The following is a 13,254-nucleotide window of genomic DNA, read 5'->3' as shown; positions in this document are numbered from 1 at the left end:
GAATTTATCACGTTTATTTATTTATGAACTTGGCAAATATTAACCTGATCTATTGTTTAACAATACCGGAACCATCAGGTAATTTCATCCTCCTGATGAACATCTGGGTGCCTTCCATTTAAAGGCAATGCTTACTATTCTTTTGACATCATTTAGGTAATGACCCATTATTTGTATGGACTGGTTTTTGTTGTCCTGGACTGAGAAAGAGAGAGAATACTACTTCTACCAGGAATGCAAGCAAATCTTCAAGACTCGCTTTTTTGGCTAGGTTAAACCTTGCATTAATTGTATGGTACATCAGTACCATACAATTTGTGTTTGTCTTGCAAGTATTAATTCACAAGTCATCCCTTCTTACTCTTAAAATTTATTTTAAACTTTTTCAATTATTTTCCAGTTAGCATAAACAATTTTGAAAAATCTGATTTTTTAATTTTTTTTTTATATTTGAGAAATAAATGAAACTTTGTCCTCTGTTTTGACCAGTCTTGTTTTGGATTCAGTGCTTGTGAAACAGGAAAAAATATTTATGCATAGCAGATCCTAGAAAGCTTGTGTATGTGGTTCATGCGACATCTCTGAAGGTGTTACATCAGTGAGAAAATACTGCAAATCTGAAAATTTTATTTCTGGTCACTGTGCATCAGTTGATGATACTCTGATATGATAGGTTGAAAATTAGGATTCTGTGGTTTCCCCCTACCTCCCAGTAATCTGCTTCTTGCCAGATCTGTTTTTCTTTTGGTTTGGACTTCGTTAACAAGGAACAGTAACTTGTATTGAAAGTTTACTGCTGTACTGTGAAACTTCATTTCAACTTGAACTTCTTTTTTGTTTGTTTATGATCATCTGTATGACTCTTAGTATTTTTCTCCCTATTTGAAATAGATGTGGGGGCTGATGTTCTGGATTTAGCAGAAACAATGGTCGCCTCTGCAGATGGGCTAATCTATGAACCAGTAAGTTGATTCTTACCCTTTTATTTAAAAAGGAAATTGCTCTTTACTTGATGCGGAGCACTACTGGGCTGGCTTGCTTGCTTGTATTTTTTCCCCCACAATTGGGCTGCGCAGAACCTCCCCAAGTATTGTCTCATCCATGAGTGAGGTCTGCAGTGCTTACTCCAGGAATCTGCTAGGGAAAAAGGCTAGCAATGGGATTTCTGTGTGTTCACGCTCTGCAAATACAGCAGATTTGTATACAGCAGACTCCCGGATCAGTGCTGCATAACAAGCTAGTGATTTCTACAGCTAGTTATTTTTACATGTGCAAATTCAAGGGATAAATGCTAACAGTATTTGATATGGAAGTAAAACTATCGGAGCTCTCATAAAAAGAATTGATGTAATTGCTTTTTAACTGGAAGAATACTATGATTAGAAAGTCACCATGATATCCTTATATTATGGAATGGCATTAAAGATCGTAAATTGGGTTAGTTTCCTTTTAATTTCTGTATTGTGAACTGAAGGCTCTGGAACTGTGTAAGCCTATGCTCTTAAAGTGGTTTTGCTTGCATAATACAATAAGCTTTGAAGTAATTATGCTGTGTGAAAGTAATTTATCATTTACAGAAAACCTATTAGAGAATGCAACTTCCTGCTGTAATTATTACATTCTCTAATAACTGAACCATAGCCCAAATTATAACAGTTTTGTCCAAATTCCTACTTGTGTGTGTGAGCAGGAGGAGATGGCTGAATGGAAGGACGCGCTCAGGAAGGGGAGGGAGTTTGGTTTTGTTTGTTTGTTCTCCTTGGAACATTTCCTCTTTTTGTCTGGACAGTCATCTCTGCACTGCTGTAGCTGCTGCATGCGAGCAGTTGCCCCAATGATTATAATCTTAGAAAGAGGAAACTTCCCATACTTGATCTCTTTTGGCCGTAGCTCTGGGTGCATTTGAGCATTAATTGCAATTGAATTTACTGCCTGGAGTACATCAGTGTTAACGATACATAGATCTGAATTTGGTGCACAGATGTTACTGGTGATATTCTTATGCTGACTGAAGTATAGCAGGTCTGGTAGCTTGTCTTAAAGAAGTGCTCAGGGTGGGATGACCCTAGAAATAAACAATCTGCACCTGGACCCTTGTCTTTCAAAGATTGCTCCTCTGCTTGTTTCATTGCTGTTTGCATCAAAACCATGCATGTCAGTTATATCACTTAGAATTAAATTGCCACTCACTGCTTCTTCTAGCTCATGTTAGTCAAAGGCTAGAAAGGCAGAGACTGCTGACTCAAGTTATGAGAGCTTTAGTAAAAGATGCTGAAGTTATAAATGCAAGCGAGTAATTCAGGGTGGGAAGGGACAGAGATTTCCATACTTGAACACTAAATGTACTATTTAAAGTGCAAAGTCCTTTCGTAAGGTACCAAGTGTGAAGTTGATTGTAACTCCCCACCCCTTCTCACACCCCAGTTCTCTTCTGGGTTTCCTGCATGGGACTTCAACACTTCCTGCACGTTTTATTAGATGTGTTATTTTTGTTTCAGGTAGTATTTGATCTCAGCCCACAACAAAAAGAATGGCAAAGGTAAAGCACTGAGATGCATCCCTATGGTTTGAATTATTTGTACTGGAAGTGACTTTGAGGTACACCAGAGTCATGTGACGGAATTATGTCTTGGGTCTAACAGCTCCTGCTTGTAATTTAAGAGTGCAAACCTGTGAAAAGATATTAATTTGCTTTGCTTTTCTCATGATTTGAGATCTGTGTTATGGAAAAAATTGGCTTTGGACTTATTTGTGGAATTGGGTCATGCAGTTGCAAGCCAAGATGTATGGACTCACTCAACTTATGTTTCTAAATGAATGCTTGGTAGCACAAGTTTTAATTATGGGTTCAGACGTGTAACACAGCTTGATATCTAAATATCAAGTCAAAGCTGAACCATAGTAACAAATTGGCACGTTCTTAGGAAACCAAATGAGTTTGAGGCTTCCGTATAACTGAATTGACACACTGTTTATCATTTAAACCAGGATAGCTTGGTTATGTGTGTGGTCACTATACTGATAGTCTTGTAATAGAACCTGAAGCTTATTTGGGAGTCTGGCTCATTTTGGTAACACACTGCTGTGAGCATCAGAGCTTTAAGCTCTGTATAAAATATCATTCTCAAAGTTTATTGTAACACTTTAATACTGACGTGAACCTTGCTAACATCTCGATTTATAACCTGCAACTGAAGGTGATAATTAATTGTGAAGTTATTTTTTGTTTTACTGTTGCATGCTTTCATACTTGTCTGTGTAATCTTTAGGATGCTGCAGCTAATTCAGAGTAGGCTGCAGGAAGAACACTCTCTTCAAGATGTGATATTCAAAAGTGCTTTTAAAAGTGCTTCTACAGCACTGCCGCCACGGTAAGAAAAATCGGGATGTTGTGTTGTCATTCCCCTCTCCCCATATCCTGTTTAATTAGACTTCACATTTTATTGTGGTTAAATTCCTCTCCCCCCCCACCACTCCCCGAATATAAGGTTTTAAGAAAAGAAGACCTTACTGCTTTTTATTGCATTTTAAAATAGTTAACTTGATACTTGCTGTTGAGAGCTGTTGTTCTATGGAAACCTCTGGGGTTTCCAACCTGGAGAAGGTTTCTAGGTTTTGTGTGTGTATTTATACATATATATGTATACATAATACAGACACACATATAAATACATAAACACACATTTTTAGTCCATTTTATCTGATGCTTCCTTTTTAATGTGAATTAGTAATGCCAAAGCAATACTAAACAAGAGGGGTTTTTTTAAATGAAAGAATGTCTTTCTGTCCAGCAACTTTTAAAAAACAGTCCTGCTATTAGCTGTGATTTAATACTTTACAGTTTTAAAACAATCAACCTTTGAATAAAAATGTGTTTTGTTAGTAAATGCCCTGGTCAAAGATAGCACTGTTAAAATTGTGTGGAGAAACCTTACTGTTTACACTTTATTCCAGCTACCCACAAAATGCTGAGAGACTAATGCATAGAAGGCTTAGTCTGCCTGAATCTAGATGCTATGTGATTTCCGCCTCCCCCCTCCCCAGGGGAAAACACTTTCTACATGAAAGCTGAAATTCCCTTCCCCTTAAAAGCAAACAAACAAACCCCACACAAGCAGCCATAAATAAAACAAAACAAACACCAAAAACGCTGTATGCACTTTCCGTGTGGTAATCTCTCTGAGGGCTAAATACATCCTTTCTTCCTAAGGCAAGGCTAAAGAGGGCTCAGAAAATCTTTTTGCTGATTTAGTTAGTGTCTTCAGATTCATTAAGTCCTTCTGTGCCTCTGTGATACTTGTTAGTGCAGTGTTTGAGATGGTATTTATGCTTGAGATGTGTTTAAAAAAAATTTATTTTTTTATTTAATCTCCCTCTAAGGAGCAGATTTGGAAATATGTTCTGAGTTGCAGACATCCCAAGAAGTGTGGGAAGAGGAAGGTTTCATTAAAAATAAATGTTGAAAGCTGTTCTTGCTACAGTGTTTTTAACGGGACTAATATATTTCGTTATGTTCATTGTAGCATTAAAACTTTCCCAACAAACCAATTTTGGTAGAAGTAATTGGGAAAAAAAAAATCCCCAGGGCAGCAAGATACACTTACAGCCTTATATTTTATGTTCACGTGTTCAGGTATCACAAGTTAGCTTTGTAGGCCAGATCTCTGAATACAAATACGAACAAAAGCTTATTGGTTTCATCAGGCTGACCTTTATTAGATTCCTTCCCTTCCACCATCCGTGCTATAATTCCAGAAGAATACGATAAGGAGAGGTAGATGATAATGCTGTATCTTTATGCTAGGGAAGAGAAATCTAACTGTACTGCTGTTATTTCTGTTAGTGAATATTCTCAAGTACTCTTTATGTTGTTTTTGTTTAAACAGGGAAGATAATTCATTACAGTCTCCAGATGCATGCAGAATTCATGGTCATCTCTACGTCAATAAAGTGGCAGGGAACTTTCACATAACTGTGGGCAAGTATGTTCTGTTCAATTCCTGAAAATAAAAAAGAATTGACTTCTACATTATATATAGTGCATGCATGTATATGTCTGTGTATGCTTTTACACTTTTGAGTTAATAACTGTTTTTTATTAACCTTCCCATACACATGCTTGGTATTATTTTCCATGTGGTATCTTTTCTTGCACAGTTAAAAACAAATTTCTTCGCTAAGTTACTAAAACAATGCAGTGCAGTGCATTGTTGCGTGCAATGTAGTGGTTATGAATTCCAGTGTCTTACAGGATGAAAACTCTTGAAAATAGGTCCTCTGTATGTGTAAGACATGGAGTGGATTGCTTGTACTTGCTTCCATTCTTTGGGCCTGTCCAAACTTCTCCTTTCTGTTAGTACTCAGTTCACTAACATGGATGAAGTGTAGATACATGCCATTTCAGTGCTGAGATAACATAGTTATACAACCATAGTTAGGGAGCTAAATGCCAGTTTATCTTGATTTGAGGAGAGACTTTCTGATATGCTTCAGCAATGGTACTAGCTTATATACACTGCATACAAACTTGTGTTAACTTTTCTCTGTGCTCTCCAGCTCTGCTGTCCTCACTTGTCTTCCTGCCACCTCTTGTCACCAGAGATCTTGGCATGCAACTGTACTTTCTAATTTATCCACACGTAATTCCAGCTGCTGTCTTTTTGTGGATATTTCTCCAAATGTCGCTTCTCTCTGGTCTTGTACGACCTCTCTGATTTGCCCCTGGATGTCCAACTCCTTAAGCCCTTTTCAGAGCTGATCATTTCAGCCTTTCATCTGTACTGCCATCACTTCTCTCTTCCTGTCTCTAGTTCTGCAACCCTGCATAATCTTTTGCTTTCCTTCGCTTCCTTTTGCTCATCATTACATTTGTACTTCTGCTAAGTTGCTCCTTCTCTTCTTGTAGTTTTTTTTTTTTTTATGGCTTTTTTCCCTGGCTGCCTTCGTACCTTATTGCCTGGTTATTTACTGTAGTCCTATCTTGACTGATCTCATTGTTTTTCTCCACTTTTTGTTTGTTCAAAACTTACATGCATTTGGTAATGATTTAACTTAATTTTTTTTCCTGCGTTATTGGCTGGGCTGGTAGGTATGAAGCGTGGCTGAGAGACTGATTTACTTTCCAGAGAGAGTCATACTTTTTTCCCCCCCTCTTTGCACTGTTACCAGCCTCTGCACTGTACTTTCTTTGCAGGTCTACAAACAAGTGTCCAGACCTGGACACTTGCTTAGTCAGGGAGCAAATACAGAGCGTAGTTAACTTGCGTAGTCATAGAACAAGTACGGTAAAGTTTTCAGTAGTCACTTGAGCAGTCCTGCAGCTTTTCATGTGGTAGCCCTTGGTGGCTCTTCTAGTAGCCTAGTGACTTGATGTGTGTTTGACGTTTCTAAAAATGCAAGACATTAATTTTGTGTAAGAGGGTTTTCGTGAATTCCTGTACCTTGTCATTCAGGCTGTCTGTACTTAGCAGTAATAAAAATGTCATTGTTTTTTAATATAGATACACACAATTTTTTTATATATATGTTTGTAAAACATATATGTAATATATATTTAAACATATATATGTTATATATATTAAAAATATGTGCATATATATATAAAGTATTTATTGAAATAGAGGGGGAGAGGTAATTTTTCTATATAGTCCTGTTTGGGAAAGCTGTGTCTTTTGTGTGGATTCATTTAACAAATTTTTCATAAAACATATCTTGCTTTCTTTAGGGCAATACCACACCCTCGAGGCCATGCTCACTTGGCAGCCCTTGTAAGCCACGAGTGTAAGTTCTTTCTATCATCTCCATACGAATGAGTATCATTTCATTCAGACTGCTGTCTCCTAATTCATATGTTAACATAGGTTGCTGTTCTAAAGATGCTCTAGCTGGGGAATTGCATTGTAGAAGGAAGTGAAGAATATTCTTTGCAATGTTATGAGTCAGTAGTGACTTACTTTCATACATTTAGCACTATCTTTACATTTAGTATTGTCTTTAGGTTGCTTCTACAGTAATGATAACACAGGAATCTCAGATGTATTATGTTGTAACACAGATACCGTACAAAATTCCTGTATTTCAGTCCAAACTAGCTATTTCCTGCAAAATCTGTTTTTATAAGGTTAAAAATTTCTGACCTTTGTGCTTAGAAACTTCATTTTGAGATTATGAGTCTAGATACTGAATGTATGTTGTTGCCGTACTTAATGTGAGGCAAGGGTGACTTACTGTGGAAAAACGAACTTGGTGTTGATTAAACCTCCAAATGTCTGCCCATGAATTTATGTCAACACAAGTGTATAATATTACAGAGCTTAAATACGTTTGCAAAATCAGACAACGTAGTAACTTGGTAGTTGCCTTTGCCTTATGCTTCATCTGTACATTTCATTCACAAAATTTTAGTCTTTTTAATACCATTACATACAAGAACCTGAACTGTAGAATAACTTTGGTATTTGACCAACTAGAAATTTGCTGTCATGAAATTTTAACTCTCTTCAGCTCCAGGGTTGATTCAGACAGAGTTATAATTTGTTTTAGAAGTTCTTTTCTAGAGAAATTGAATTTCTTTGTTAAATATGTTGGATTTGAATTTTGTTTGAAACATGTATGTAGATGTATTGATGTAGTCACAGGCACAAATCCAATGCAATGCACGCCGGTGTGTGAAATATTCTAACTAATGCATTTTCCAATGTGAGAAATAGGTGCATCTTTTTCTCTGAGAAGAGTACAGAATCTCATAGTTTTAAAATGTTGTTTCATTCCTCTGTATTGTCTTTCAGCCTATAACTTCTCTCATAGAATAGATCATTTGTCATTTGGAGAGCTTATTCCAGGAATTATTAATCCTTTGGATGGAACAGAAAAAATAGCATCAGATCGTAAGTGCTGTGTGTTTAAAAAAGCATCTTGTTTTCTATATTTTTTCCAATAATTACATTTAAAATATTATCATATTTCATGAATGTTGTGATTTACAAACAGCATGTCCTGCTAAATATGGTAGCGACCAATGCATTGTTCAGTTATCTACAGTTATCTTAAATGGACAATTTCTTCTTAATATCAGTAGCACTGTACTTTGCTGTTTCGCTGAAGTTGATTTGCAGTTTCTTCCAGATTTGTGTTATGTTGAAGTTACAGTATGTCTGAACATACTGCGAAGAATTTTGCAGCAGTATGCTACAGTGGAGGTTCATAGATCTGATTGTTGTCATAATGGGGAAAAATGAGTCTGATTTGTTTTAAAAATAATAGCATCAGGAGTCTTGGATTTTATTCCTGTATTTGGTTTGTCTCTTCCACGTTGTATCTTGTGGGGCTGCTACAGGAAGGGTTTGTGTATCACTTCATTTCCTCCTGTATAAATAAAGGAGTATAGTAACCTACTTTACAGAGCTACCTCCGCCTTATCCTCTGACTTGTATTCCTCATGAGAGTGATCCCCAGAACCTTCTAGAGCTGCTGTTGTCTCAAAGTCAGTCAGTCCATTGGCTGTTCCAGCCAGAATGGTTTGGGGTAGTTGAAACAATTTGCTTCAGTCTATCAGTGTTTGTTCTCTTAGGGAATTGCACGAAGACAGAGCAATCATAAATACATAAGCGTGCTGATTGCTCTAGAAGAATTCTGTAGAAGTCTGTCTAATCAAGAGAAAAAACATAACCAGTTTAGAAGGGCTTCCAGCATTCTATAGACAATTCAATGGCTAAAATCTATTCAAACCACTGTCGATGTGCAAACTGTGACTGTGTGAAACTTGTTCAGTTCTAGTGTCCTGGAAAACACTATCTATGCATTTCATTTGAAGCTTTGAGTGGCCTGACCTTGATGAATCTTTTCATTATGTGGGTAAAATGTAAATTTCTCTGAGTACAAATGTGACATAGGCCTTGCCCATGGAAACTAACTTCGTTCATGCAGATGGTGCTGAAGTAGTCTTGGCAGTGCTGGGACTCCTTGAAGAATGTCCCTAGTGTAAATGGCTTAGCTGATTAACTATTTTAAATATTATTTGTTTGATTTATTTGTGAATGTCTCAGATGGTCTTTGACTCTGTTCAACAGTGAGATTTGTTTTCTTCTAGACAACGAGATGTTCCAATATTTTATCACAGTTGTGCCAACCAAACTCCATACTTATAAAATTTCAGCAGAAACTCATCAATTTTCAGTGACAGAAAGGGTAAGTAGAAGTAAGAGAAAACTATGCAGAGAAAAATCTGATAGTGGTTGTTCTTAACAAAAGCTCAAATGTGAAAATGGAGACTTAGTTGTACCGTGGTTTTGAAAACTCTAGTGTGAAGAGACTCTTTGTAGAATGTTCCAGTGCACTAGATTTATCTTTAAATAATGTAATACTGATGGTAAAATATATATTTACACATGCTAACTTCTTGCATTAGTGTTTTGCATCCGTAGATCTGGAGTCTGATATTAGAATTAATGATAGATATCCAGTCATTTCCACCTCACTGGATGCTAGTAGTGGTGGTGATGGTAAAATCCTGTAAGTTTTAGGTCTGTAATCTTGTGTGTAGCTTTACAAGTATTTAATACACCTTTAGCTTTTTAGCTACCATGTGGGAAGCAAACCAAAAAATGCAGCTCACTTGAATGTCATGAACTTGGTTGTGCAGTGTTAGAAATGGAAACAAAGGTAGTTTGTATGAAAAACCAATCACACAGAAAGCATTGCTGTCTCTCAGCTGTCTTTGTTGAACCACCAACTTTAATTATTCTCCAGACTAGAGAGCTTGCACTTCTGGGCTTGGAGAGGCTTTTAATTGTGAACACATAAAGAAAGTAGTTATTGCAGCATAGTACATGGACAAATCGTAAGTAGTACATGGACAAATCATAAGGTACTGATTTTAAAGGCTGCTGTAAATAAGAAAAAGGCCTGTGTCTACCAGTTACGTGTCTTGTTTCCAGACACTGAACTCTCTTTTGATCTTTTATTCAAAAGCCAAAGAAAAAAATCTTTGTGAAAAGTTTAATTAAAAATGACAGATAAAGTAAGAGGTAAGAAAGAAGCCTTGGGTTGAAAGGAAATTCAGAAATTAGAATGGCAGTTCACTGTAGTACAGTGTTGTGGTGTTCTCCAAGGGAGAAAAATCTTTTTCCTCATAATCCCATGCTGTGCATCTGAAAAATACATAGCTAAGGGAAGTAGGATAGAGGTGATGTCTTGGGGTTCACCTTGGGAAATGCAGATCGCTGAAGGGAAAGGTTTGCTCTAAAACTCATGAAAGCTGGAATAAAGAAAGGAATGAAGAGTAATTTCATAATGCAATATACTCCCATCGCCTGCTGGTCTAGCAATCTGTGTCATGTTTTCTCTGCACAATCTCTGCAACAACTAAGGCACTCCTTAAACTTCTGGACATCCGTCAACTGCTTATCCTACTCCTTATTGCATTTTTTTCATCTTGTATTAAATTTTTCTCTCCCTCTGCTGTAAAGATGGTTTCTGTCAATTAAATGTGCAGCTTTAGCTCTTTCTTTTTTTTTGTGGGGATGTATTTTTTATGAAAGTTGCAACACAGTTGCGTAGGAGAAAAGCTTGTGAATAGTAGAGGTAAAGTGGCATTACATACTTGCTTGCTCTCGCTGTCTCAGTGGGTAGCCCTGTTGCCTGTAAAGCTTGTTTGTGTTTATCTTTGGAAACCAAATACCCAGGTGAAAGGCTATTAAGAACAGTTAACACTGAACAACTTAGTGCATTTATTTTATAAGAGTAGGCACATATGCAGACCTGGAAAGAGGTGGTCAGCTAGCCATGACTAAAACTTGAATACATTGAGGTTTAATTGCCAGTGGTGAACAGACTGGGAAGCAGAGCTTGAAAGGTGTGGGCAGAATCATCTCCACTATTGTTGATGTTTGAGATACTGTGTTTATCTATGTTAAAAAGATTTAATTCTAGCAAGGCTTCACTGATATCTGAGATATCTGATGCAGGGAAAGTTATTTTCACTAGGTTTTAGCAACTAACAGTTAAATCTTCTGCAGCAGTAGAAGCTAGAAGCAGACCAAAATGGTTTGCGGAAAAAGAATTATGTATCTTTTGAGGGTGGAGTTGTGGGTGTTCTGTTTAACTTCGTATTCTTTTTTTACCATTTGACCTCAGAAGACCAATAAGGCTTAGGAAATAATAGAGGAAAACAAACAAACAAAAAAATTTTTTTGTCCCTTGCCAATGGCAAGGTTCTGTTTAACTGCCTTCAGTCTTCTCTTCCTTCTTAGTATGCCTGATCATCCATCCTCTAATGCTGAATGTTGTTATGCTCTTGAAATATAGAAAGCATTCTGGTTTGGGGGTTTTGTTTGTTTGTTTGTTTTTTTAACCATTGCAAAGTTTCTGTGACCTGTTATCATAACAGATACATTATTTTGTCATCCTTTTTACTTTGGTTTGGTAGCAAAAGAAACAATATGGTTTATGTCAACGTTAGCTGACTGGTAGTCTGTATTTTCCAAAGTGGTATTCTGCTTTTTATTTTGTACTGTATTCTGCATGGTTTTTGAGCACAGACTATTAAATCTACAGGTGAATGGAGCTGTGATATATTGCTTTTCTGTTCAGTCTTGCTTGTCTGTCTTCTCTACTCTCATTAGCCTAGACATGGCTGAGTTTGTCTTCAGTCAGTTATGTTCTTTTCTGCTGCCCTTGCGTATTTTCAGCCAGACTTACCTGGCAGTGCATTCATCAACACCTTTCACTAACAAGAAAACGATAGCAAACTTTTGAAAGAAACTTAAGATTGTGTTGAGTTTTTTTTCTCCTAAAACCTTTTTAAAAAGTAAGAGATTTATAGCAGCCACACTCCCCTCTTTGGGGTCTTTTGGTTTAAGAATTTGGGCAAATGAGAAGAAACTGTAGAAGTTACTGGATTAGGACTGAGGCATCTCATCTGTTTAGGGTAGTCATGGCAAGTTAGTTACTATTTTTATCGAGGTGTATTTCTTGCTGTGTGACTGTTGCCTGAAATGACCTGACTGACAAAATTTTTGAAAAGAGGCTTGATACTGGTATTCAGTTTTCAGACCCCAGAAATTTTGATCTTTTTCCTTTTTACTTTTTTCCATCAAAGTAATGGATTATGGCATATGCATAAGTGTGCACTGAGGGAAGAAATGGCATTGGTCTAATTTAACTTAAGCTGCTGATTTTCCATTGTCATATACTGTAGTTTAGGGTCTTCCCTGATACTTTTAAGAACCAGCAATTAAATCCTCTGTGGCATGTGAATCTAGAGATATGGTCCAAGGAAGAAGGAGGATGAAGCCTAATGAGTCTTAGATGCAATATGTAGATTTATATACACCCTCTGGGAAAACTGCCATAGCTAAGGCTGTTCAACAACTTAAATCAGGATGAGACCTTCAGGAATTTAAGTGATTAATAGTAGCGCATAAAGTAGGAAGAGTTGGGGCACTGTATTATACCAGTGCGCTTGAGTGTACGGGCTAGACCAGGACTGTGGCACTTACCCTCATAGGTACCAAAAGCAACCTAGTTATAAACATCCTTGTTTAAAGGACCACGTAAGCAAATCTTGAGAATAGTACCAGAGCCTGATATGCAGCACAAGACCAGTGACCAGGAAAGTAAGTTGTTATTTAACGATGTTTGACTTTTAGAAGGTGCTGGCCAAAGTTATCTTTATGTTCCCTGGTCTTCTGTTGATTGCCAACTCTGTTTAAGTAGCTCTTTGTCATCACATGTATTAAGATTGTTTTCTTTGTGACTAATAAGAAGTGACTAACTTGTGTTTCTCTCTCTCCTTTCAGGAAAGAGTAATTAACCATGCAGCTGGCAGCCATGGGGTGTCAGGAATATTCATGAAATATGATATTAGTTCACTTATGGTGACGGTGACGGAAGAACACATGCCTTTTTGGCAGTTCTTAGTGAGGCTCTGTGGCATTATTGGGGGAATTTTTTCAACTACAGGTAACTATCAGTGCTTTCCTTCTTAAGTTCTACCAGAATTTTTTTTTGGTCATGGTGATTATGGTACAGATAAATTACAGGGGCGTCCTGAACCTCTAGCAGGTTTAAGACGTAGTGCCCATTTGTGTGCACTGAAATGTGCAATGAAAGCTCCTCATTTTTGGTATCCCAGTATGCCATTTCTGCTGTTCTGAGGGCCTGAGGTTATTTCCTTATAGCATAGTAACTATAGCATAGTTTATTTACTTCTGGAAGAGCAAGGAAATAGAGATATATATATATATATATATGTAT

At 37.0% G+C, this 13,254-nt stretch overlaps 1 protein-coding gene across 1 annotated transcript in view; it reads left to right on the top strand.

The window, feature by feature from the left end:
* The window catches only part of ERGIC2 (ERGIC and golgi 2), an 18,518-nt gene extending 5,532 nt beyond the window's left edge, over positions 1–12,986 (top strand). Inside the window, exons 4-11 of the mRNA XM_009573053.1 lie at positions 892–962; positions 2,499–2,539; positions 3,270–3,371; positions 4,887–4,982; positions 6,725–6,780; positions 7,788–7,886; positions 9,089–9,186; positions 12,798–12,986. Of these exons, the coding sequence (XP_009571348.1) occupies positions 892–962; positions 2,499–2,539; positions 3,270–3,371; positions 4,887–4,982; positions 6,725–6,780; positions 7,788–7,886; positions 9,089–9,186; positions 12,798–12,986 (752 nt within the window). The remainder of the gene's footprint in view (positions 1–891; positions 963–2,498; positions 2,540–3,269; positions 3,372–4,886; positions 4,983–6,724; positions 6,781–7,787; positions 7,887–9,088; positions 9,187–12,797) is intronic.
* Positions 12,987–13,254: the final 268 nt, after the last annotated feature.

Source organism: Fulmarus glacialis, unplaced genomic scaffold, assembly GCF_000690835.1.
Source record: "Fulmarus glacialis isolate BGI_N327 unplaced genomic scaffold, ASM69083v1 scaffold26332, whole genome shotgun sequence".
Lineage (NCBI taxonomy): Eukaryota > Metazoa > Chordata > Aves > Procellariiformes > Procellariidae > Fulmarus > Fulmarus glacialis.
Note: the sequence above shows the minus strand (reverse complement) of the source record. Positions and strands in the feature narration are given on the sequence as shown.